Source organism: Bubalus kerabau, chromosome 4 (assembly GCF_029407905.1).
Source record: "Bubalus kerabau isolate K-KA32 ecotype Philippines breed swamp buffalo chromosome 4, PCC_UOA_SB_1v2, whole genome shotgun sequence".
NCBI classification, from domain to species: Eukaryota; Metazoa; Chordata; class Mammalia; order Artiodactyla; family Bovidae; genus Bubalus; species Bubalus kerabau.
The window spans coordinates 41,898,789-41,922,323 of record NC_073627.1 but is presented as its reverse complement, the minus strand read 5'-3'; the positions used below and the strand labels follow the sequence as shown (position 1 = coordinate 41,922,323).

Here is a 23,535-nt window from a genome sequence, read left to right as displayed (position 1 = left end):
CGTTGGAGGAGGAGACAAGCCTGGAACTGAGTCCTGCTGCCGTGTCCCACCCCCATGCAGAGGCCCCGCCCCTAGCTGTTCCTTAGCCCTGGAGCAAAGAGCATCCACCGGCTCAGCAGGTGAGAGTCACTTCCACCCACAGAGGGTGAGGGCTGGCATCTTTCCCAAACGAGAAAACGCCCACTTTCTGGTGTTGGCAGAAGCCTGCAATCTCTTTTTCTGCCTCTCCAGTGAAATGTCTCTGGCATGTTCTGAGTGCTGAGTGCTGGGGAGCAGCAGGTAGCAAAGAGGAAAGTTGCCTGGCCAGAGGTACCCCAGGCAGTGTCCTCCCTTTCTTCCCTCACTGCCCCCGCCTCCTCACACCACTTTGTTTACTGACAACAAACAGAGCCTCAATTCCACTGAGCCAGGGCCCGGGAGAGACGAAGCATTTTGCTGTGTAATAACCGTCATGGCCACCATCTGTTGAGCCAGGCACCTGCTGCAAGCTTTAGGGATCCTCACCCACCTATATGGCAGATGCTTCTAATGTTCCCATTTTGCAGAAGAGGAAACTGAGACCCAGAGTCATTGAGATGCCTGTATTTGAATGCAGGGCAGGCAGATGCCAAAGACCATGCTGGGGGGGTAGGAGGTGAGGGTGGGTGTTGGTGAGAACAAGTCAGGATTCTGATGGGAAGGGAGCCCGATGCAGGCAGAGAAAGGAAGGCACAGATAGAAACTTCTAGATGAATAGGGTAAAGTCAGCCCCTTGTCCCACTGGAGTATTTTCCTGCTAATAAACAAATGAGAACAAAGCTCAGTCAGTGCTCAGAGATTTTTGCCTCCATGTTGGACACGGTCTCGTGCCCCCCAGCCCAACGAGGTTGAGAATACCCCATGCTCTCTTCAGTCTTCCCTCATCGGGACACCCTGAATAGGTTCCGTGAGGCAGCTGTCTTTTCAGGCCATGCATTTAGCTGAGAGGCTTTCCAGGAGCTTCCATCAACCAAGTAGCCTCTCAGCACTTTTGGAGTCAGAGCCAGTCTGTCTGGACTGACCTACAACTCCTCCCCGGGGCTGTGGGAGCGGCACCTTGAACATGACCCCTGAACTCCAGGACCAGGAGCTGCAGTTCCACAGCCCCCAGCCCATCTCAGCTGTCAGCCCCCCACAACTGTCTTGTCTTCCCACACCACCCACCCCTCTTTCCTTTTTCTTTTTATTCTTTGTTATTGTGGTAAAATACACATCACGTGAATGTTAATCATTTTTAAGTGTGCAGTTCAGTGATAATGAAGTACATTCACATGGTTGTACATTCATCATCACCATCATCTCCAAAACTTTTTCATCATTCCAGAGGAGAATTCTGTGCCAGTTACAGGCTAACTCCCCATTCCTCCCGTCCCCACCCCCTGGCACCCTCTTTCTACTTTCTGTCTCTATGAACTTGAACTCTAGGTACCTTATGTAAGTGGCATCAATCTTACCGTGTTTGTTCTTCTGTGTCTGGTTTATTTCCCTTCATGTTTTCTGGATCCATCCATCTGGTAGCCTGTGTCAGAATTTAGTCTCATTTCATGGTTGAATAATATTCCACTGGGCAGATAGATCTCGTGGCTTATCCATTCCCCTGATTCACCTGTTGATGGACAGTTAGGTTATTTCCCCTTTTTGACTATTGTGAGGAAGGCTGCCATGAATACATAGATACATGCCATACATGCTGTAGATACACAAGGATCTGTTCGAGACCCGACTTTTCATTCTTTTGGGAGTATTCCTGGAAGCAGGGTTGCTGGATTGTGTAGTCATTCTACATGTCATTTTTAAGGACTCATCACTGTTTTCCACAGCAGCTGCACCATCTTGCACTGCCCCTGGCAGCTCATGAGGCTCTGCCATCCTCCTCGCCTCTCCGTCCCCTGCGGCTCGTGGCACGGGGAGCGGCAGTCACCCCAAGGCCTCAGCTGCTTCCTCGATGGTTGGAACCGCACTGGCCTCAGTGCTGGTCTCGGGGGCACATGCAAAACCTGTGCAGTCACCCAGGGCCCCAGGCTCAGTTTCATGCTCTGCTGTCACTGTCCCAAAATTTTCAATAATGTTGAACAGGGAGCCCTGCATTTTCATTTTGCACTGGGCCCTGCAAATTCTATAGCGAGTCCTGGCTGGCCTGGCTGCAGTTTCTGGGTGCAGACCCTATAGTATGGCCAGATCCACAGTCAAGGCCTGACAGGTAGGATCCTCACATTCTGCTGAGGGGCGACCTGTGGACACCAACCCTCCTGGCCTTGCTGCCGGCCCACGTATGAGACGGGAGAACGGGACTCAACAAGTCTTCTAATTGTGTTCCCCAGAGGTCCCGGGGGTGGAGAAATGGGAAGTCCCAGGGGACAGGAGTGGAGCCCATATCATCTCCACCCCTACTGCCAACCTAGGGGCTCCCTCAGACCTGTTCTCTCTATTTGGTTCTGCAGCAGGAAGGAAGCCACTGGAAACCAACTGACTTGTTTGGACCCTCCACCCCAGGCCACCCTGGCCCTGCACTCTGCCCCCAGGGAGGGAGAAGAAGCCTCCGGCATAAGGAGACCAGGTAGAGGGCCCCGTGGTGGTAGAGGTATCCCAGGCACCAGCCTGAAAAGGCCTGGAGCGCCCCTTGCCAGGGAGATAGACACCACACACATACACACACACACACACAACCCCATGCAGACACAGAAAGATCCAACTGTTTACAAAACACATGTGACCGGTCAGTTCAATTGTTCGTCTCAAGGGCCAGCTGAGGCTCTTCTGCACACGGGAGGGACGAGATTAAAGGAAAACCTGACACTGGCCTTGCCCAGGCCATTTGGGGAGAAAGGCCCTGCCAGGCAGACATTGGCAGGGCCCCTGGCAAGACTGTCACCTGCAAAGAAGGGCCTCGAGGCTCTAGTGTCCTCATCTGTCCCTTCCCCAGCAGCCGGCCAGGACTCTGACCTGCAAGTGCCCAGCCCCACCCCCCAGGCTGCCTTGTGCTGAAACCCAGGGAGAGAGTGGGGGAGGGGGCTCGGGCAGGGGGAGGGGAGAGGCGGGTTGGGGCTGGAAGAATCCTGGGAGAGCCAGACAAGCTGCCCCCTCAGCCTCACGAAGACAGGCAGGGCTCTGAGCTCTTTGATGCAGACCGCAGGATGTCTGCAGCCGCTTCAGTGCCAATTACCGGGGAAATAATTCAGCATGCTCACCCCCTGCCTCTCAGCAGACACTCTTTGGGGACATTTTAAATCTGACTGTACCTGCTGAGCAGCTGACAAGTGAAGCCTCTCCCTGCCCACTGCCGGCTCCTCCACCTCTCTGCCCAAGCTCTTTAATGGGGAAAAAGGGGACCAAAAGCTGGGGCTTGTCATCCCTGCCTGCCACCACCCCACCCCGACACCACCCCAGGCAGGGCCTGCTCTGATCAGAACCCAGCTGAGCTGGGCTCCCTAGAGTCCATTCCCCTCTCCCCTGCCCCGGCTCCTTAAAGGCAGGGTCATGTCTTATTCATCTTTGAGTCCCTGGTGAGCTGTCAAGAAATATAGCGGGGTGAAGAGATGGGTAAATGCGGAGGTGGATAAGTGGGTGGACAGAGTGGAGGGATGGGGGGGAGAAAGGGAAGGATGGATGGAGGAAGGGAGAGAGGAAGGGAGGGCTGGAGGGAGAGGGTGTGGACCGGAGGAGTGCAGGGCAGGTGGATGGAAACATAAGTGAATGGTTATTATGTGTGGACCAGGGTATTGAAAGACACTGAGGATAGAAGGACAGACTGCTGTCCACTGAGGGAGGATGAGTGGATGGGTGGGTGGATGGATGGATGGATGGGTGGATGGATAGATGGGTGGGTGGGTGGATGGATGGATGGGTGGGTGGATGGGTGGATGGATGGATGGGTGGATGGATGGATGGGTGGATGGATGGATGGATGGATGGGTGGGTTGATGGGTGGATGGATGGATGGGTGGATGGATGGATGGGTGGATGGGTGGATGGGTGGATGCATGGATGGGTGGATGGTGGATGGATGGATGGATGGGTGGGTGGATGGGTGGATGGATAGGTAGATGGATGGGTGGATGGGTGGATGGATGGGTGGATGGGTGGATGGATGGGTGGATGGATGGGTAGATGGGTGAATGGGTGGATGGATAGGTAGATGGATGGGTGGATGGTGGATGCATGGATGGGTGGACGGTGGATGGATGGATGGATAGGTGGGTGGATGGGTGGATGGGTGAATGGGTGGATGGATAAGTAGATGGATGGGTGGATGGGTGGATGGTGGATGGATGGATGGATGGGTGGGTGGATGGGTGGATGAATAGGTAGATGGATGGGTGGATGGGTGGATGGGTGGATGGATGGATGGGTGGATGGGTGGATGGGTGGATGGGTGGATGGGTGGATGGATGGGTGAATGGGTGGATGGATGGGTGGATGGGTGAATGGGTGGATGGATAGGTAGATGGATGGGTGGATGGGTGGATGCATGGATGGGTGGATGGGTGGATGGATGGGTGGATGGATGGAGGGATGGTTGGATGGGTGGATGGATGGGTGGATGGATGGATGGGTGGTTGGATGGATGGATGGGTGGATGGGTGGATGGGTGGATGGATGGATGGGTGGATGGATGGATGGATGGATGGATGGGTGGGTGGGTGGATGGGTGGATGGGTGGATGGATGGGTGGATGGGTGGATGGATGGAGGAATGGATGGATGGAGGGATGGATGGAGGGATGGAGGAATGGATGGATGGAGGGATGGATGGATGGGTGGGTGGATGGATGGGTGGATGGATGGATGGATAGAAATGCTCCCAAGTCCAGGGTCCATCTGTTCCCTATCCTTAGGAAAAGGCCAGCAAATCAGAAAACTACACTTTCCGCAAGCTGTGGGGTCCCTGCTAGGGGCTCACCCAATTCAAAGCAGCTGTTAGGCTCCGGGAGAAAAGCTGATGTTGAGACAAACCCAGGCTGCTAAGGACCCAGTCTTTGGGGCCTCCATGAGTACTCTGCCTGGGAACCCGGCCTCCAGGTCCCAGAGCAGCTGCTGTCTAGGGGGGTTGGGGGGGCAGGTAGGAGTAGCAAGTCCTCACTGTCCTGACCCTGATCCCTCCAGAGAGTGTGGGCACAGATGGGGTCATCTTGTCCGCGGGAGCCTGTTTCCCTGTTGAAGGGTGAACCAGCTAGCCTCTCAACGGTGTCACCTGGGAGAGAGGCCACCCTCAACAGGAGCAGCTCTGCTGCAGGGGCTGGAGCACAGGTGGGAGCACCGTCTCTGAAAGAGCCAGGGAGGGACGCCCTGTGGAACCATGAACAGATCCCCGGTGGGCACCCTGCACAGCCAAGAAGAGATCCCCACTGCAGCCTTTCCCTGCTCTGAAGCCCTTCCCAGTCCACACTGATCGTCCAGCCCAGTTCCATGTGCAACCTCCTTCTGTGATCTGAATGGTTGGCCCCACCGTTCCTCTTAGGGGAAGGAACTGTCTTTGCTTAGGAAAACACTTTTTAAGGCTCATAGTGGCCGTTCCTGAGAACATAGTCTAACCAGGACCCATGGCCACAAAAAAGATAGGAATGAACAGGAATTTAGAAGAAGGGAGAGAGGTCAGAGAGTGACTCCAGAGAGATGGGGTGAGGTTGGGGATCTCTGAGTGAGGCTACCACTGCCCCTCTCCATGGCCACATGCCCCCCCATGGGAGCAGAAGGACTGGCCTGTCTTGTTCCCTGCGGTGCTGTTTGCTCTGGGGTGATAGAAGCCACTCCCACCCGACCCAGCACACCCACACACCTTGTGGAGACAGATTTGCAGGAAGAAAGGGTTGAATTTCACATCTGAATCTCTGTGGTTCAGAATCTTAGTATGGACATGATAACTACCCCACAGCATGGATTCTACTTGGCCAAAGCAAGATCCCCAAGCCAGAGGTGAGGCAAACACTCCAGGCTTGCAGAAACCTGAGCAAGGGCTTCAGCCTTTCCCAGGGCACCTAAGTGGACTCTGAAGTCTCCCCTTCTGGATCTGCGGAGCATGGAGACTACAACCAGGGTGACCACCCGTGCCAATGTCTCCACAACTATGGGGTTTCCCAGGGTGCAGGACTTTTAAGAAATGACTTATTTGGATTTGGTTGTGCTGGATCTCCATTGTTGCCCACAGGCTTTGCCTAGTTGTGGTGAGCAAGCCTACTTGTGGCTCATGGGCTTCTCCTGTTGCAGAGCACAGGCCCGAGGCCATGTGGACCTCAGTAGTTGCGGCATGCAGGCTTCATGGTTGCAGCTCTCAGGTTCTAGAGTGCAGGCTCACCAGTAGTTGTGACTCACAGGCTTAGTTGCTCTGCAGCATGTGGAATCTTCTCGGACCAGGGATTGAACCTGTGCCCCCTTTCATTGGGAGGCAGATTCTTATTCACTGAACCACCAGGGAAGTCCAGGATGTAGGACTTGCAGTGCTAAAGCTGGGAAAGGTGCTGGCCACACTGGGAAGAGTTGCTGCTGCTGCTGCTAAGTCACGTCAGTCGTGTCTGACTCTGTGTGACCCCATAGACGGCAGCCCACCAGGCTCCTGTCCCTGGGATTCTCCAGGCAAGAATACTGGACTGGGTTGCCATTTCCTTCTTCAGTGCATGAAAGTGAAAAGTGAAAGTGAAGTCGCTCAGTCGTGTCCAACTCTTCGCGACCCCATGGACTGTAGCCTACCAGGCTCCTCCATCCATGGGATTTTCCAGGCAAGAGTACTGGAGTGGGGTGCCATTGCCTTCTCCGTGGGAAGGGTTGCTTCCCCTTAAACATCTGGGTCCCTTGGGCCATGCTGGGTTCTAGACTCAGCCCCTCACATACTTTCCCCCTCCCACCCCGCCCCACCGGTTAGTTCTCGCAGCACTGGGAAGCAGACACACTCCTCCCACTTTGAAGATGAGGAAACTGAGGCTGGGAGAGGTTAAGCCACTTACATAAGATAACACAGCTAGCAAGGGGCAGAAGGAGGATTTGAAGGCCAATCCCCGTTCTTAAGCCTGTGCTCATCTACCTGGTCCCCTGAGGATGCTAAACTTGTTGAAAACTGCAATCAGCATCCTCAAGTAGCCTTACACTGTGCCCTGGTGTCAAGTCCCCTTGGTTTCTGAAACCACTCCCTCTCTCCCTCTCGCCCGCTTCCTGCCAATGGCTTTGCCTTCCGTGGGCCCCCTGGCTGTGGGTCCCAGCAGGCCTATGCCACACTCCCCATCAGCCCAACAGAGCCCTGTGGGACTGTACCGCACAGCCTCCTCTGAAGTCAGAGGAAACAAAAATGTCCTCTCCTTCCTGCCCTGGATTTTATCAGCCCCCCTCCCCCACTGTGTTCTGTGCCCTGAACCTCCCTCATCCGCTCCTAGGACTGAAAACGGTATTTTCCACCCAGCCCAGGGATTTCCACACTGGGAATTCAAACAGCGCAGTGTGGAATAGGCTCAAACAGAGTCAGCTAATGGAAATAACAAGATGATAAATTATTCCACGGACAGAGCGATTTTTCCTTATACCCTGCTTGACTCAGAAAACAGTGTGATCGCAGTAGAAATTGGAGGTGTCAGAGCTGGTGTCTGGGGAAAGAGAAATGAAAGCATTCTGCTTGCTGCTATCCACGCAGCCCCCCGGGGGTGAGAAAGAGTATGAGGTTAATCCCAGGCCAGGAGCACATCTGGCCCAGAGCAGGCATGTCCTCCCTGGAAGCTCCAGGACTTGCCACCAGCTGGCTGAAGAGTCAAAAGCATGAAGCCCAGGCCCTGGAGTCAGACAGAGCTGGGTTCTCTTTCCAGCTCTGGCATCTGCTGTGTGACCTTAGACAAGTAACTTAACCTCTCTGAGACTCAGTCTCCCGGTGATAACAAGAATGAGGATTACAATTATGGCCTGGCACTAGCTCTTCATTGACGCTTTGTTCATGATAATGATGGTAAATGCCCTGACTTGTCCTCCTCTCTCTGCATATGCCCACTCCATGTGATCAGTGGGTAAACAGAATAGCTTCCAGGCTTCAGATGTAAGCTCCGGCAGGGGAGGCCAGGAACTGCCGTTGAACACACCATCCTGGGACCATCTGGGGTACCAAGCCCATGCCTCCAGGAGGCAGCTCCCCAAGGTAAGCCCCAGCCCCTGCCCAGCACTGCTAATTCCGGAACTTGGGGTTGAGGATGCCGTCTGACCCTTACCTCCCAGCCAACCCAGGCACTTACCTTATAGGTGTCCTTCACTCTCCCCAGAGCTTCCAGACAACTGACGTTCATCCTCTCCCTTGTCTGTTTTTTGTTTTGGTTGTATGCCTCACCTTTTAGCCAGTTTTCTAGAAATCTTTCTTAGGTGTATTTAGGGGCATCCCTTTTTTTCCAGATCAACATGTCAGCAAGCATCTTGTAAACTTCACTTGATTACTCCGGGTGCTGTGGACATGAGGCGATCCCTGGGCCCACAGCACTAAATGGCCCCCATGTATATTGAGCTGAGTTCAGTTCAGTTCAGTTCAGTCGCTCAGTCGTGTCCAACTCTTTGCGACCCCATGAACCACAGCACGCTAGGCCTCCTTGTCCATCACCAACTCCCAGAGTCCACCCAAACTCATGTCCATTGAGTCAGTGATGCCATCCAACCATCTCATCCTCTGTCGTCCCCTTCTCCTCCTGTCCTCAATCTTTCCTAGCATCAGGGTCTTTTCAAATGAGTCAGCTCTTCGCATCAAGAGGTCAAAATATTGGAGTTTCAGCTTCAACATCAGTCCTTGCAATGAACACCCAGGACTGATCTCCTTTAGGATGGACTGGTTGGATCTCCTTGCAGTCCAAGGGACTCTCAAGAGTCTTCTCCAACACCACAGTTCAAAAGCATCAATTCTTCAGTGCTCAGCTTTCTTTATAGTCCAACTTTCACATTCATACATGACTACTGGAAAAACCATAGCCTTGACTAGACAGACCTTTGTTGACAAAGTAATGTCTCTGCTTCTTAATATGCTGTCTAGGTTGGTCATAACTTTCCTTCCAAGGAGTAAGCGCCTTTTAATTTCACGGCTACAGTCACCATCTACAGTGATTCTAGAGCCCGAAAAAATAAAATCAGCCACTGTTTCCCCATCTGTTTGCCATGAAGTGATGGGACCGGATGCCATGATCTTAGTTTTCTGAATGTTGAGCTTTAAGTCAAATTTTTCACTCTCCTCTTTCAGTTTCATCAAGAGGCTCTTTAGTTCTTCTTCACTTTCTGCCATAAGGGTGGTGTCATCTGCATATCTGAGGTTATTGATATTTCTCCTGGCAATCTTGATTCCAGCTTGTGCTTCTTCCAGCCCAGCGTTTCTCATGATGTACTCTGCATATAAGTTAAACAAGCAGGGTGATAATATACAGCCTTGACGTACTCCTTTTCCTATTTGGAACCAGTCTGTTGTTCCATGTCCAGTTCTAACTGTTGCTTCCTGACCTACATACAGGTTTCTCAAGAGGCAGGTCAGGTGGGCTGGTATTCCCATCTCTTTCAGAATTTTCCACAGTTTCTTGTGATCCACACAGTCAAAGGCTTTGGCATACCCTGCCCTAAATGTTCAGAGAAGGCAATGGCACCCCACTCCAGTACTCTTGCCTGGAGAATCCCATGGATGGAGGAGGCTGGTGGGCTGCAGTCCATGGGGTCGCTGAGGGTCGGACACGACTGAGCGACTTCACTTTCACTTTTCACTTTCATGCATTGGAGAAGGAAATGGCAACCCACTCCAGTGTTCTTGCCTGGAGAATCCCAGGGACGGGAGCCTGGTGGGCTGCCATCTATGGGGTCACACAGAGTCAGACACGACTGAAATGACACAGCAGCAGCAGCAGCAGCAGCCCTAAATGTTATTGTCAACAGACCTGACCCCAGAAGCCCTCCTGGCCTCCGGTCCAACTTCCTTCCTGCTGCTCCTGGGGGCACTGTGTTTGCTGGTGGAAGGTAGATAAACAAACTTTATCAAACTGTTGTTCTTCATTTCCATTAAGGCCAAAGCTTGGACTCTGAACCAAGCTCTGTTCTAAAGACTTTTTTTTATGGTTCAGAGGCTTTTGATTCCTTTACTTCCCAGAAACTGGCTGAGGTCCCAGGTTGAAGTTGCCTTGAAGTTTGACTACTAAAGAAGAAAAAAGGTTTTCCTCTATTTTGTTAACGCAATCCAGAGTTTGAGCTGGTATCATAAAGATTTCAAACATCCTGGATAGGACTTCCTCAACTGGATTGTTTTGGTAAATACAAGTATGAAACTGGATGGCACCAATACAGGAGGAAAAGTCCCAGCTCTGGGCTGAGGTGGGCCAAGTGGTGGGTACCCCTAAGTGGCCCAAATTTTAGGGGGTCCAGAAACCAAACCTCCCCCAGATGTGGGGAGTGGCATTAAACTGCTCACATCTATGTCTTGCCAAATAATATAAAATCATAGCCATCCTGTGAGAGCATTCTCACTTCAGAAAAGAAAGGAAAAAGGATCAAGAAAAAGCCCATCTTTTTTGAATTAAGGGAATTTAACTTTGTGAAAAAGTAGCTAGATTGTCCTCTGTTTTTCCCATTTGGCTGCATCTGGGTAAAAATCCCCATGACTTACCAGCTTTTGCAAATCACCAGGCAGACCCAAGGCTCGGGGGCTGGATGCTAGAGCACTGGGCAGGGGCTGGGTATTTCCCTGTGCCAAGGGGAGCAGACTCACAGCCCGGATTTGTTAGGTACTGGATCCTGCAGAAGGCCCCGGTGCCTCAGTTTCCCCATCTGTGAAATGGTAGTGGTCGCCGTGCACACCTGGTAGAGCATGGAGACCATGGGCCTGGCACACAGCACACACTCATTCAGTGTTTGCTCTTGTGTTTTGAATGGGATGTCCACGCCCCTCTCGGGTCTGTGTAGGTTCACGTGAGTCCAGGGACGGGAATGATCCCTGGGGACAGGAAGCATCCAGGCCAGTGAGCAGAGTCATGGTGCATTGGGCTCCTGGCAACACAGGAGTCGGGCTGGCCCTGTGGCTCCAACAGCCCCGTGAAGTCCCCAGAGATCATGCACAGCTCGGTTTCCCTGGAGCTGAGACTTTATTTAGCAAAGGCCCTCAGCAGGATGGAGGCCCCGCCCCCAGCAGGGAGGGGCGCTGCCCCAATGGAGCATTTCCTGGGTCCTGACCCTGGCAGAAGGGCCACTGAGGGACCCAGCAAGGCCGAATCCCCCCACTCCCAACACACACACACACTGACATTCTCTTCATTCTTAGCACAGTGAGCACAGGGAACTTTTGAACACTGACCCTGGTGTGCACCTGGGTGGATGGATGTACACCCAGCTAGATGTGCACCCATGGGTGTGTGCTGCTGTGTGTACACTCTGCACACATGCGGCTGTGTCAGTGTGTTTGTAGGTTATGCATGAGCCTAGAAGAATTTAGGAGATGGTTCTGACATCTCTACCCAGCCTCCCCCTCCCTTTCCTCCCCTTTGCCCTTTTGTGTAATGAAAAGAGAAAACAGCAGAGGGGAACAGAAAAGGGGAGAGACGTGGGAGTCACAGAGACCTGGATCTGAACCCCAAGCTGTGCAGGTCCCCACGCCAAGGATGCGGAGCGAGTCACTCAGGGCCTCTGAGCTGCAGCGTCTCATCTGTGAGAGGGAAGTGTTCGCCCGACAGAGCTGATAGCAGGAAAGATTCAGGGCATCCCAGTGGGATTCAGGGCACCTGGGGAGCAGGGCTGTTTGCAGGCTCTTGGGTCAGGCGGCTAGAACCCCAGCCTCTTCCATCAGTTTCTAGCAGAGGGACCTTGGGCAGCTTCTCACCCTCTCTGAACTCGCCCTACAGAGGTTCTGCAAGGGTTCAAAGAGTAACATAGGTAACAGAGTGTGGCGTGGCACATAGTAGGAGCTTTATAGAGGGCAGTTATTAAAATGTGCATCAAAAAGCATTTAGAGAAAAAGGGAGAAAACAAAGCCTCTCAGACTTTTTTGGAGGAATGGAAATATGTTCCACAATTGGACTGTGTGGAAGGTTGCACAACTGTAAATTTACTTAAAACCATTAAATCGTATGCTAGAAACAGTGGAATCTTATAGCGTATAAATTATACCTCAATAAAGCTATTTTGGGGTAAAGTATTTAGAGTTGAGTGGAAAAGCAAGTTGCAGAATAATACAGGCAGTATTGATACCACTTGTGAAAAGTTCTAAGCTATATAAAACAGTATTTTTCTAATATAAGTATGCATAGTAAAAACATCAAACAGAGCCTGGAATGATGTATCATAACTATGTTTGCTCGCTGGGTGGATGCAAATCAGGAAGGGAAATTTTTATCTGTAATGTTTTATTGTATTTATATATTTAAATGACCGGGAAACCTAGGCACTGGTGTCATAAAACTCAGAGTATGTAGGGGCCGGGAAGCCGGGAATGGAGACACCATCAGGGGTGGGCGGGGGGGAGGGGGTGGTCATAACTTCCTGCCTCATGACTTCTGTGATGAAATGGTGGCGATTATGCTGGTGTTTGCTTTATGGCTATTCATTACGCGGTGCATCTATATTTTGTGCAGTTTTCTATGTTGCAGTTCAGATTTTTAAAGCTAAAAAAAAAACCTCTCTAGAAAAAGGATGAAAATGTTCACTTTGATGGGTGTGTTTGGGGGTTGGCTGTGTCAACCTCTACACCCTTGTGTACTGAAATTCAAAATAAGTCAGAAGAAATAATGACCTGCCTTGCAGCATGGGGTGAAAGCTATATAAGGTAATTTTGATCATACACTGAAGTGCCTGGGGGACAGGGAGTGGAGGGGCATTGTCCTTCCTCCTCAGTCAGGGTGGCCCTGGCACTGTCTTGGTGGTCTCCAGTCCCCAGTCCCCATAGGAGTAACTGGGCTTGAAGCGGCCCCCTTCACCTGCTCCCTGCGCTCCCAGATGGCCAGAGCACAGACAGACGGTGGAGGAGCCTCAGACAGCGTCCCTCATTTACCAGGCTCTCCACGTCTCTGGCTGATGGATGACCCTCTAGGCTCCTTCTTGCCTCCCTTTGGACATGGCTGTCTCCAAGGCCACCGCCCGCCCAGGGTGGAAGCTTGGGGGGGGGGGGGGGTTGGCACGGAGGAGCCGGCCGGCTCCCAAGGCCTCAGCTCCCTCCTACCACCGCTGCTCCACCTGTAACCCCAAGGTTCTCCCCAACAGCCCAGCCTCGGGGGGCTTCTGGTTGGCCTGGCTGCCAGTGCGCTTCATTTTTCCCTTCAGTCACTGAGAACTGAGTGCCCACCCGCCGTGGGCCACGCACTGTGCTGGGTCCTTGCCTCCAGGGAGCTCACAGACCATGAACAATAAGCAGGACCTGAACTAACTGTCTTGTTCGGATTGTCAGTCCCCTCGAGGAGATGGCCTGGAGCTGAGATCTAAAAGGTGACCATCTGCCCCCCATGAGATGATGTGGGACAAGCATATTTTGGAGGCATTGTTGGCTGGTGCAAAGGCCCTGAGGCAGACCCAGGCTTGCATCAGTGGGCCTGGGCAGGGGAGGGCAGGATGAAGGAAAGGAACTGGATTCCTCTTCAGGACTAAGTACCCTCTGCCAAAGCCTGGGAAGGGGGCATGGTACAGTCATCAGGGCCACCAGAACCCACCGGGGGAGCAGCCCCAGGAAAACCCCACTGGCATATTTGGGATGTGCTTTAAGCCCTGACCTAGAGGTTGCACCCAGAGGACCCCAGAAACAGGAGAGGGTAGAACCACGTTCCTTGTCCCCCAGACAGAGGCAGGCACAGAGCCACAGGCCCTGCCTCAGCATTACTGAGTGACCTTGGACAAGTGGGGTCACCTCTCTGGGCCCCGGTTTCCATGTTAACAAAGATTGGCTGTGTTGTGGAAGGCCACCTAACCCCAGCTTCAGAACTCCAGGTCCACAGGTGATTCCAGGCCCCACCCTGGGCCTGCAGCCTGGGCTCCCAGAGGGGTGAGTCCTAGGAAACTCCGCGGGACTCTGGGGGCTCGCCATCTGTGACCCCACAACTCAGGGCCACAAAGACAGCGCCATCCCTCTGGGTCCGCAAGAAACTGGAACAAAAGACACAGGAGTGAGCTGAGTGCTCGAATGGGCACAGTCGCGGCCACGAGGGGGCATCGCGGAAAGAACACCTGGCTTCTGGGAACCACGCCTGAGCGTGTGGGCAGCACAGGTGTGTGCCGTACCTGGAGGCGGGGAGGTGAGGGCGACAGGCGGAGAGAGAGCTGCCCGGCAGGGCAGATGGTGTGTTTGGGCACCAGGCTGGCAGCAGGACAGGAGGGTGGATGAGCTGTGAGCACCCTTCGCTGCCTGGGAGTCTGACTCTAAACACAGGCACTCACATACTCACCCAGGAGGCAGGGGCGTCTGCAGGTGAGGAGCCCCCAGGGTGCGGGGGCCTCCACCCCCGGCCCCTGGAGGGGGCTTCGCACCCGAGTTCCAGCCAGCTCAGCCACCAGCCATTCTGCCTGGACCCCTTACTCCAGCGCTCTGCTGACTTAACTCTCAGCCTTCTTCCCATTTCAGGACTGAGGTCCAGGCCTTGCGTCCCGTGCTGGTTGGTCACTAAGGACCCGCAGCTGGGGGCTCATGACCCAGCCGTGGAGCAGGGGAGATGGGTCTGCCTCGCTGCCAACCTGACTCAGATGCTGGGCTCTCCGAGGAGCTGGGAGATGTGTCTGGGGGAGTGTGGCCCCCTGGGCCCATCGGTGCCTTGTGAGGTGTGAACTAACCCAGAGCTGGCGGATGCCGGGCAAACCTCAGCCAGACTCCAGCCCCAACACACCTGCACAGAGCCGAGTTCTTCCATCTTCAGCGTCAACGTGTGCAGCAAACTTGGCCTCTTTGTGGGGGTTGGGGGGAACAGCCTGAGGGGTGACAGGGCTGAACACATGGAGCCTAATGGCCTGGGCTCAAGTGTTAGTGAGCCTCTTTCTGGTTATGAGACCCTGAGCAATTAACTTAACCTCATTTACTAATGAAAACGATTTGATTGTAATAATTATGTTTATTTCAATATGCAACAGAGAAATATAACCAGCACATCAGTTCCCATCACGGCGATTATGGTTAGGACAAAGCTAATCTGAGTCTTTAAAGCATTTTTAAGGCAAGTTGATTTATTTATGTAATTTATTTTTGGTTGCACTGGATCTTCACTGGGGCACAAGGGCTTTCTCTAGTTGGAACGAGAGGGGGCTACTCTGTTAGGATACACGGGCTTCTCATTGTGGTGGCTTCTCTTGTTGTGCAGAGCCGGCTCTACAGCGCGGGTTTCTCGGTAATTGTGGGAAACGGGCTCCGTGGCCCTCGGCATGTGGAGTCTTCCCTGACCAGGGATCAACCCTGTGTCCCTTGCTTTAGCAGGCAGATTCTCAGTCACTGGACCACCAGCGAAGTCCCTGCAAGTTGATTTAAAGTAAATAATAACACAGGTCCTGGTTGAGAAGCTGGTTCATAAGTGATGGAAGTTGAAGAATGCCAGGTAAGGGGGTGTCACCTGCCTGGCTGTGTTTTGCTGGGGGCTTGGGAACTTCAGAGGGTCCAGAACAGGTGGAGATGCAGGGACTAGCAGATGAGAGTGTCAGCAGTAGGGGAGCTTGAAGGGTGCTGCTGGAAATCTTCCTTCTCTGGTGTCTGATCCCCCCACCCAGCCTGGGCTGCAATGTGATCTCGGATGTAGCACGGCCACAGGGCACAGTGGGGCCCAGAGTGTGGCCTTGGGCAGTGGTGGCTGACGAGAAGCCTTTGGGAAGGTGGTTGCTGGGAAGGGGTATGGGCCAGGGCTGTCGTGTTGGTGGGCAAAGGCATCAGAAACCATGAGAATGACACAGAGCGGATGGTGGGTGTGTTGGTGAGGGCTGGAACACAGCCTGTTGGTAGAGCATCACAGGGATTTGGGGGGACTCCACCGGCAAGGGATGGAGGAGTACCAAGCTGGGCAACATGGTGCGAGAGTCCCAGGTCACCAGAGGTCATGTTCACAGACAGGCAGGATCTGTGAGCCCCAGGGAGAGGGCTGAGAGAGAAGCAGAAGAAGGATGCATGGGACTGGGAAACCTCAGAGCTTCAGGGGACACCCAGGTTACCGGGACCTGAGTCTTGGTGGGGAGCGAGGAAGTGCTCGATCAAGGTGAGGCCTCAGGAGCTGGCATCTCTGCCTCTGAGGGGTCTCTGGGACTCACAGTTCCCCTCTGGTGGAGACCCCTGCCCGCTGGACCCAGGCTCCCAGCTCCTACCATCCCCACTGTGGAGCCAGAATTAAGATTTATCTTTCAGGGGCCAGAAATTCAGAAAGCAGCAAAGTTTTAAATAATTATTATTTTTAAAGGATAAAATTAAATTTGTTTTCATCATAGGCTTATTCTTTTCCTACTCTTTTATAGTAGTAAAATATAAAACTTGCCACATTAACCATTTTTAAGCATATATTTCAGTGAGTTAAGTGCGTTCACAATGTTGTACAACCATCACCACTATGCATTCTCAGACCTTTCTCATCATCCCAAAAGAGAAACTATACTCGCTAAATAATACCCCCCACGCTCCATCCCCAAGCCCCCGGTAACTTCTAGTCTACCTGCTGTCTCTATGAATTTCTGTTTTTCATGTATGCAGTATAAATGCATAGAGCAGAAAAATTTCCCTGACCCCTGGTTCCCTTCACAGATGAATTATTTTTATCTATTTCCTGTTTATTCTTTCAGAGGAATCTTATGCTTATATAAATACTTGCCTGTATATATATCTTTTTATTTATATACAAAGGGAACATACTGTTTTATGCCTCTTTTTTATTAAACAATATATCTGCCATGAAAAGATTTTTAGTGCATCAGGATATCAATATATCTTCCATATTAGTGCACACAGAGCTGCCTTGTTCTGTGTGTGTGTGCGCACGTGCGTGTGCTCTGTTGTGTCTGACTCTGCAAACCCATGGACTGAAGCACTCCAGGCTCCTCTGTCCATGGAATTTCCCAGGCAAGAATACTGGAGTGGGTTGCCATTTCCTGCTCCAGGGGATCATTCCAACCCAGGGATAGAATCCTCAAGTCTCCTGTACTGGCAGGCAGATTCTTTACTACGACACCACCTGGGAAGTGCTTTGTCTTTTTTGTTCCTGTTGTTCAGTTGTTCAGTCATGTCCACCCTTTGTGACCCCATGGGCTGCAGAGCACCAGGCTTCCCTGTCCTTTACCATCTTCCAGAGTTTGCTCAAACTCCTGTTGCATCGAGTCGGTGATGTCATCCAACCATCTCATTCTGTTGCCCCCTTCTCCTTAATGGTTACATAATAATATTCCATTGTAAAGGTGAATCATACTGCATTTAACCTACCCCTTAATAGAAATGCTTCAATTTTCAATTTGCTACATTTATCTATTGTCAGCTTATGCCCACTTTTAGTGAAAAAAAAAATGCCACAGCACCTAACTAGCAGGAAGAACAAATTAAACATCATGAAATGCCCTTTCACACCAATTAGAGCAGCAAAAACTCAAGTCAGGTGACATCAAGTGTTAATTCGGATGTGGAAGAACTGGAACTCTCAGATACAGCTGATAGGAATGGAAATGGTCATAACCACTGTGAGAGCTGTTTGGCATTACCTGGTCAAGCTAGAGATACATATGTCCTTCAGCCCAGCGATTCTGTCTCCAGGAGGTTGCAAAGACACTCTCCCATGTGGGCCAGCAGACAGGACTATCCATGGCAACAGGTACAGAATAATAAAGTGTGGGAATCGTCCTAAACGTCCAGTGGTAGGACAAAGGAGAAACAAATTGTGGCGGAGTATTATGCAACAATGAAAACAAGCTCTAGTTACATGCATCATCAGCAGGACTAGATCTCACGAACAATGGTAAGTGAAAAAAAAGGAGTTGTTTGAGGATGTGGAAGTATGATACCCTTTACATGAAGCTTTAAGATGTATAAGACAATATCACATATTATTTATGGATGCATACATAGCAACATAAAGGTAAATGCATAGATTGATAATTTTCCAATTCAAGACAGTGATTGCCCCTGCGGAGAGCAATGGGATGAAGGAGGAAATATCAGAGGATTTCAGATGCATCTGTAATTTTTTAAATGGTGGCGAGATAGACGTAACACAAAAATCTGCCGTTTTAATCACTTTTAGTTGTACCATTCAGTGCATTAATGACAATATTGTGCAACTATCACCGGTCCCTATTTCTTCAACTTTTTCTTCATCACCCAAAGCAGAAACTCTTGCTCCTTAAGCTTCCTTTTCCCCTCACCCCAGACCCTGGTGACCTCTAACCTACTTTCTGTCTCTATAAATTTGCCTATTCTGCACATTTCCTATAAGGAAAGTCCTACAATATTTGTGTCTGTCTTATTTCACTTAACATGTTTTCAAAGTTCATTCAGGTTGTAGCATAGATCAGAACTCATTCCTTTTTAGGGCTGAATAAGATCCCATTGAGGGCTTCCCTGACAGCTGAGTTGGTAAAGAATCCACCTCCAATGCAGGAGACCCCAGTTCGATTCCTGAGTTGGGAAGATCCGCTGGAGAAGGGATAGGCTACCCACTCCAGTGTTCTTGGGCTTCCCTGGTGGCTCAGTTGGTAAAGAATCTGCCTGCAATGTCAGAGACCTGGGTTTGATCCCTGGGTTGGAAAGATCCCCTGGAAAAGTATCCTGGCCTAGAGAATTCCATGGACAGTCGATGGGGTCACAGAGTTGGACATGACTGAGCGACTCACTAAGATCCCATTGTATGGATACGCCACATATCCATCTCTGTTCATCTGTGGATGGACGTGGAGGTTGTTTCACTTTGGGCTGCTGTGAATGATGCTGCAATGAGCATCAACGTGCGAGTATCTATTGGAGACTGGTTTCAGTCCTTTTGGGCCCATACCTAGGAGTGGAATTGCTAGGTCATATGGTAATTCTCTGTTTAGCTTTTCAAGAAAACTGCAAGGTTTTTGTTTATAGGCCAGTGGGTCTCTATGTAATACTCTAGGCCTTTTCTGTATGACTGAAATATTTTATAAATCTAAAAAAGTAGAATGAGTTAAAATTGGAAGCCACCATTTGCATCGTTAGTATCTTCTAAACCGCATCATAATTCAGAGCTATTTGAGGGAACATTTGCGGCTATTGGCTCTCAGTTTCACAATTGTCAGTTACAGCTCCTGCCCATTCGTATCACTGAAATGTTCAGGCCACTCCAGAAGACACTCGAAAAAGCCCCTGGGCTCCAGCGGTCCCCAGGCCTCACAGGGTGGGGGCCGGTGGCACTGCCTCATCCTTGCTGTCACCTGAGTCACAGGTTACCCTCCACCCCACCCCCATCCTCCTGCAGGTTATTTCTGAATCTTCCCCTACGGATTCAGCATTATCCCTCCCTGACTTCTGATCTCCCGGCAGAGGCAGGCTGATCCTGGGCTAAGCCCCTCCTACCAGGTGAGCCTCTCTCACCTTGGCCTCTTCTGAGTTCAGCAGCCCAGACCGCAGCCTGCATGGAACCTAGCAGAGAGCCATAGTGCCTCCACTCAGCCCCTGGGGGTGAGTCCTGGGTTGGCCTGGGGTGACCTTGAGCCAGGTCCTCCATCTCTAGGCTCAGGAAGCGGGTGGGGTGGGGGGTTGGGGGGTGCTCACAGACCTGTGGTCTGCAAACCACTGAACAGGTGTCTCAGGAGGGAGAGGAGACAAGCATCTCTTTGAGCCATTTAGCCCATCGTGACAGCTCCAAGAGCATTTGACATCTGCAAAATAACATCATTAGGTAAGTGTTAACTTTTTCCCACTGGCAGGCCCAGGGCTAGTAAATGTACTGTGACGGCTATAATGTGTTTATGAAATGTGAATAATAAATTATCAGAAAGAGCTGCATTTTTAATATTGCCTAATACATCCAGTTGGCCTCACAGCAGCCACCGGCTATATGGCAGCCGCTTCCATTAACTTACCGTGCTGGCTGTCCACACGATCCCTGGGCCGAGGCCCCAGCAGGGGCCGAGGAGGAGGCCAAGGACGGCGGACAGCTCCCATGTCCCTTCCTGATTCAGTCTCTGTCCTCTGGAATCTAAAGAAAAGTGGAGCCTCGTTTACCATCTAGGCCACTGCAGAAAGCACCCTGGGGCTTGTCACAGGGTAGGGGTACAATAAATATTTGTTAAAGTGCAGATTCCTAAAGAAATGAATGGACAAGGGCCCCTGGAAGGCCCCTCTCCATCAAACAGGAAGTGCTTGGAAATGCTCCATCAGCTTCTCCTTTGTGTTAAAATTTCCTGTCAATTCAGACAAGTTTCTATCAGCACAGCATGCCCTGAGCTCCTCTAGTGATCAGGGAAGGGGGAGACTGGTACAGTGAGGCCAGGGGCAGGAAGGGCCCTTCCTCCCAGAGCACAGTGACACCAGGCAGAGACGCCAACCCAGGGCGTCCCACCAAGTGCAGGGCAGAGGTCATTGCCTCCAAATGCCTCTCACCTACTGGAAGGAAAGGCTTTAATTGTTCATTCTCAGCCAAGAAAGAAGTCATGCCTGATGTGGGATGTTTCAGGCTCCCTACTGGGACTTCTAGAGAAGGAAATGGCAACCCACTCCAGTATGCTCACCTGGGAAATCCCACAGACAGAGGAGCCTGGCGGGCTACAGTCCATGGAGTTGCAAAAGAGTCGGACACGACTTAATGACTAAATAACAACAACATTGGGACTTTGCCAGAGTGCTCGCAAAATTCCAACCCTCCCCGCCAAGAGTGGCACATTGAACAGTGCAGGGAAAGCGAAACAGGTGAGAATACGAAACCGTTTGCACCTTCTAACCCAGCGATTCTCATACAAATAATTGTGCATCAAAATAACCCAGGGGTGCTTATTCAAACACACCCTGAGTCTTCACACACACATGTCTGAGTCCATGGGTGTGAGGCAAGGGCCAGGAATGTGTATTATTAACAAGCATCCCAGGGATGCAGGTACCCTGCATCCATCCTTTGAGGAACCCACTTCTACCTAGTTGGACTGGGGCCTTTGCAGTCTGTAGAGAGGGGAGGGGGCAACTCAGAAGCCTGTTGGGAGAAGCAGGTGGTGGAGAATCAGGAGTACACGGTTCCATGGACTTCCCTGGTGGGCCAGTGTTTAAGGCTCCATGCTTCCACTGCAGGGGGCCCAGGTTTGATCCCTGGTTGGGGAACTAAGATCAAAAAAAAAAACAAAAAAGAGTACAGGATTCCTGAGGGCTGTGACTCTGCCCACTTCACCTTGCCAAGGACAAGTCCAGCTGCCTGCCTGTGTGGGGAGTGGAAGAGGCAACCTGATTGATGGGGTCTGGACATGTCCAGCTGTTTAAAAATCCCCACACATGCTAGCCGGTGCCCCAGACTTGGCAGGAGCCTGCAGTTTTCAATGTACTTTCCCAACATCCTCATCTGGTCCTGACAGCAGACGGGAAAAGAGGGCAGCCAACTGCATTTCACTGGTAGAGAGACTGAGGCAGGCACAGGGCGTCAGACTATGGTTTGCACCAGGAAGGCAGGGGCAAGAGAATGACAATGTTCTGAGTGCCTCTTATGTGCTAAGTGCTTTCTCTGCAGCCCCACCTTCATTTCTCACAAGGCTGTTCCCCCTAACTTGCCCCAAATTAGACACAATTAGGAGGAGGCTTTTGTTTATTTTTTGCTGCGCTGGGTCTTCGTGGGCGTTCTCTAGTTGCGGCGAGCGGGGACTCCTCTTCCTTGCGGTGCTTGGTCTCCTCATGCCGTGGTTTCTCATGTCGTGGAATGCGGGCTCAGTGGTTGTGGCACACGGGCTTAGTGGAATCTTCCCAGACAAGGGATGGAACCCACGTTCCCTTCATTGGCAGGCGGATTCTTAACCCCTGGACCACCAGGGAAGTCTCAGGCACTGTTTCGAATCCATCTGCCTGTCTCCCCTGCCCAGACTCTTTCTAGAAACTAGACACCTGCCTGGTAATACCAATTCTGCTCCCTCCAGGGGGCCCTACCCCATGGCAGCTGGGCTCACAGCTGGGTGAACTCAGACTTCAGAGTGGCACTCAACTCTGCCACCTACCCGAGGTTAGCCCCAAATATGCCAGTGTTCCTCCTGCGGGTATCCTGGCATTCGCTGACTGGATGCTTTGGAGGCTGGGCTTCTTGCAGACCCTCCCCAGAGCCAGCACCCACAGAGCCAAGAACCAGGCTCTGAAGTTCCAGAAAGCCAGACCCACAGAAAGTCATGAGTCCAGGAAGTAGTCAGCCCCGCTCTCTCCCCTCTCCCAGGGAACACATGGGTAGACCCTGGCCATCAAAAAGGAAAAGGGTCAGAGGTCAGGATATCCAGGCTGTTATTCTCAGTCACTCACCTTCCTGAAGACTCAGCTTCCCCATCTGTAAGACGGTGACTGCACTCTCGTGCCCCTCAAGTGAATGAATTACAGAATGATGGTTCCGCGTCTGTACTTTAATACCCCGTGCCATTACATAATCACTTAGTGATGCAGCCACCTCTGGCACAGAAGTCACTCCGTGCCTATTTAAGGACTAATCCCCTTAAGCATTCCCGGAAATGAGAAACCCACTCTGTGTTAGGCTCTCCTGTCCTTCCCTTGGCCTTGGATTCTTGGAGGGCTGAATTTCTCTTGCACCAAGATCCCAGATTGTCCTTCGGGAGCCCCCAGGCCGGTTCATTCCCACTGCAACCCCTAAGATTCTCGGCCACCTCTCTCTTTCCCTCCCCTTCCTTCTCAATTTGGGCAGTCCCCATCCAAGAAGCCACAGGAAGAGCTCCCAGGGAGCCAGTTTTTACCTCTGTTTCCAGCTTGTCTCTGTAGGGGTGAGAAGGGAGAGGCAGGGCTGGGGGCCATGAAAGTTTCAAAAAAAGTCAGGACACCTGAGTGCTGAGCCCAGCTCTGCCACCAGCCAGAGATCACCCAAGCAAGTCACTGTGTCTGAGCTTAAATTTCCTCACCTGCAAAGTGGGAACGTTGTACTCTGCCTGCGTGGTGGGTGGCAGAAGGGATCAGTGAGATAACAGCTGTGAAGGCTCTTGACAGAGCATGCCATAGGTTTCCAGGGCGGGTGGGGACCGTGACCACCCAGTTCAGAACTCGCCATGAAATAACTCATGGATCTCCATCACGTGCGTCAGCAGCGAGTCTCCTCTCTCAAGGCAAGGGTGAAGAGAAAGCTGACACCGGGTGAGCATCTATCTGCCATGCTCTCGCCAGATGCAGCCTTCTCTGAGTGCCGAGTGGTTGGAATTAGCCCCATTTCACAGCTGAGAACACTGAGGTTCAGAGAGAGCTAATGATGTGCCAGAATGATACAGCTGGAAGTGATGAAGGTGGGGCCACCTGTCTCTTCCCCCCACACCGCCACAGGAGTTATGGTGGGGGTAGGGGTGCAGGCTTGAGACCCCTCATTTAGTCTTTCTGGAAGGGACCCAGCCAAGAAGATAAGCATCTCTGATGTCAATGGAAACCAGAGAGAGTAAACAGGATTCTGTCTATGGCCAGGGCTTTCTGGGGACACACCTGTATAAG

At 51.8% G+C, this 23,535-nt stretch overlaps 1 protein-coding gene and 1 long non-coding RNA gene across 9 annotated transcripts; both read right to left on the bottom strand.

The window, feature by feature from the left end:
- Positions 1-585: 585 nt before the first annotated feature.
- Positions 586-11,676, bottom strand: LOC129649509 (uncharacterized). Its single transcript, XR_008713132.1, has 3 exons — positions 11,550-11,676; positions 1,473-1,624; positions 586-772 (listed from the first exon to the last, which is right to left on the bottom strand). It is a non-coding gene; the product is annotated as an uncharacterized LOC129649509 (long non-coding RNA).
- Positions 11,677-15,104: 3,428 nt separating this feature from the next.
- LOC129649507 (uncharacterized) lies at positions 15,105-23,303 on the bottom strand. Of its 8 annotated transcripts, none has more exons than XM_055576991.1 (6): positions 22,962-23,303; positions 22,800-22,846; positions 22,357-22,411; positions 19,959-20,074; positions 19,652-19,754; positions 15,105-15,407 (listed from the first exon to the last, which is right to left on the bottom strand). In XM_055576991.1, the coding sequence occupies exons 1-6, from the start codon at positions 23,117-23,119 to the stop codon at positions 15,185-15,187; spliced, it is 702 nt and encodes a 233-aa protein (XP_055432966.1). In that variant the 5' UTR covers positions 23,120-23,303; the 3' UTR covers positions 15,105-15,184. The 8 variants fall into 8 exon arrangements, 3 of the variants coding, with proteins under 3 accessions (XP_055432966.1, XP_055432965.1, XP_055432968.1); XM_055576990.1 differs by lacking the exon at positions 19,652-19,754 and adding an exon at positions 17,619-17,757; XR_008713131.1 differs by lacking the exons at positions 22,357-22,411; positions 22,800-22,846 and adding an exon at positions 17,619-17,757.
- Positions 23,304-23,535: the final 232 nt, after the last annotated feature.

Coding starts and splice junctions, on each gene's coding strand:
- LOC129649507 (XM_055576990.1), bottom strand. CDS start 23,119: ATGAGTTATTTCATGGCGAGTTCTGAACTGGGTGGTCACGGTCCCCAC. Junction 20,075..22,356: donor GAAGCTGAGTCTTCAGGAAG/GTGAGTGACTGA, acceptor ACTTTTCTTTAG/ATTCCAGAGGACAGAGACTG. Junction 15,408..17,618: donor TGTATCTCTAGCTTGACCAG/GTAATGCCAAAC, acceptor ATCAACTTGCAG/GGACTTCGCTGGTGGTCCAG.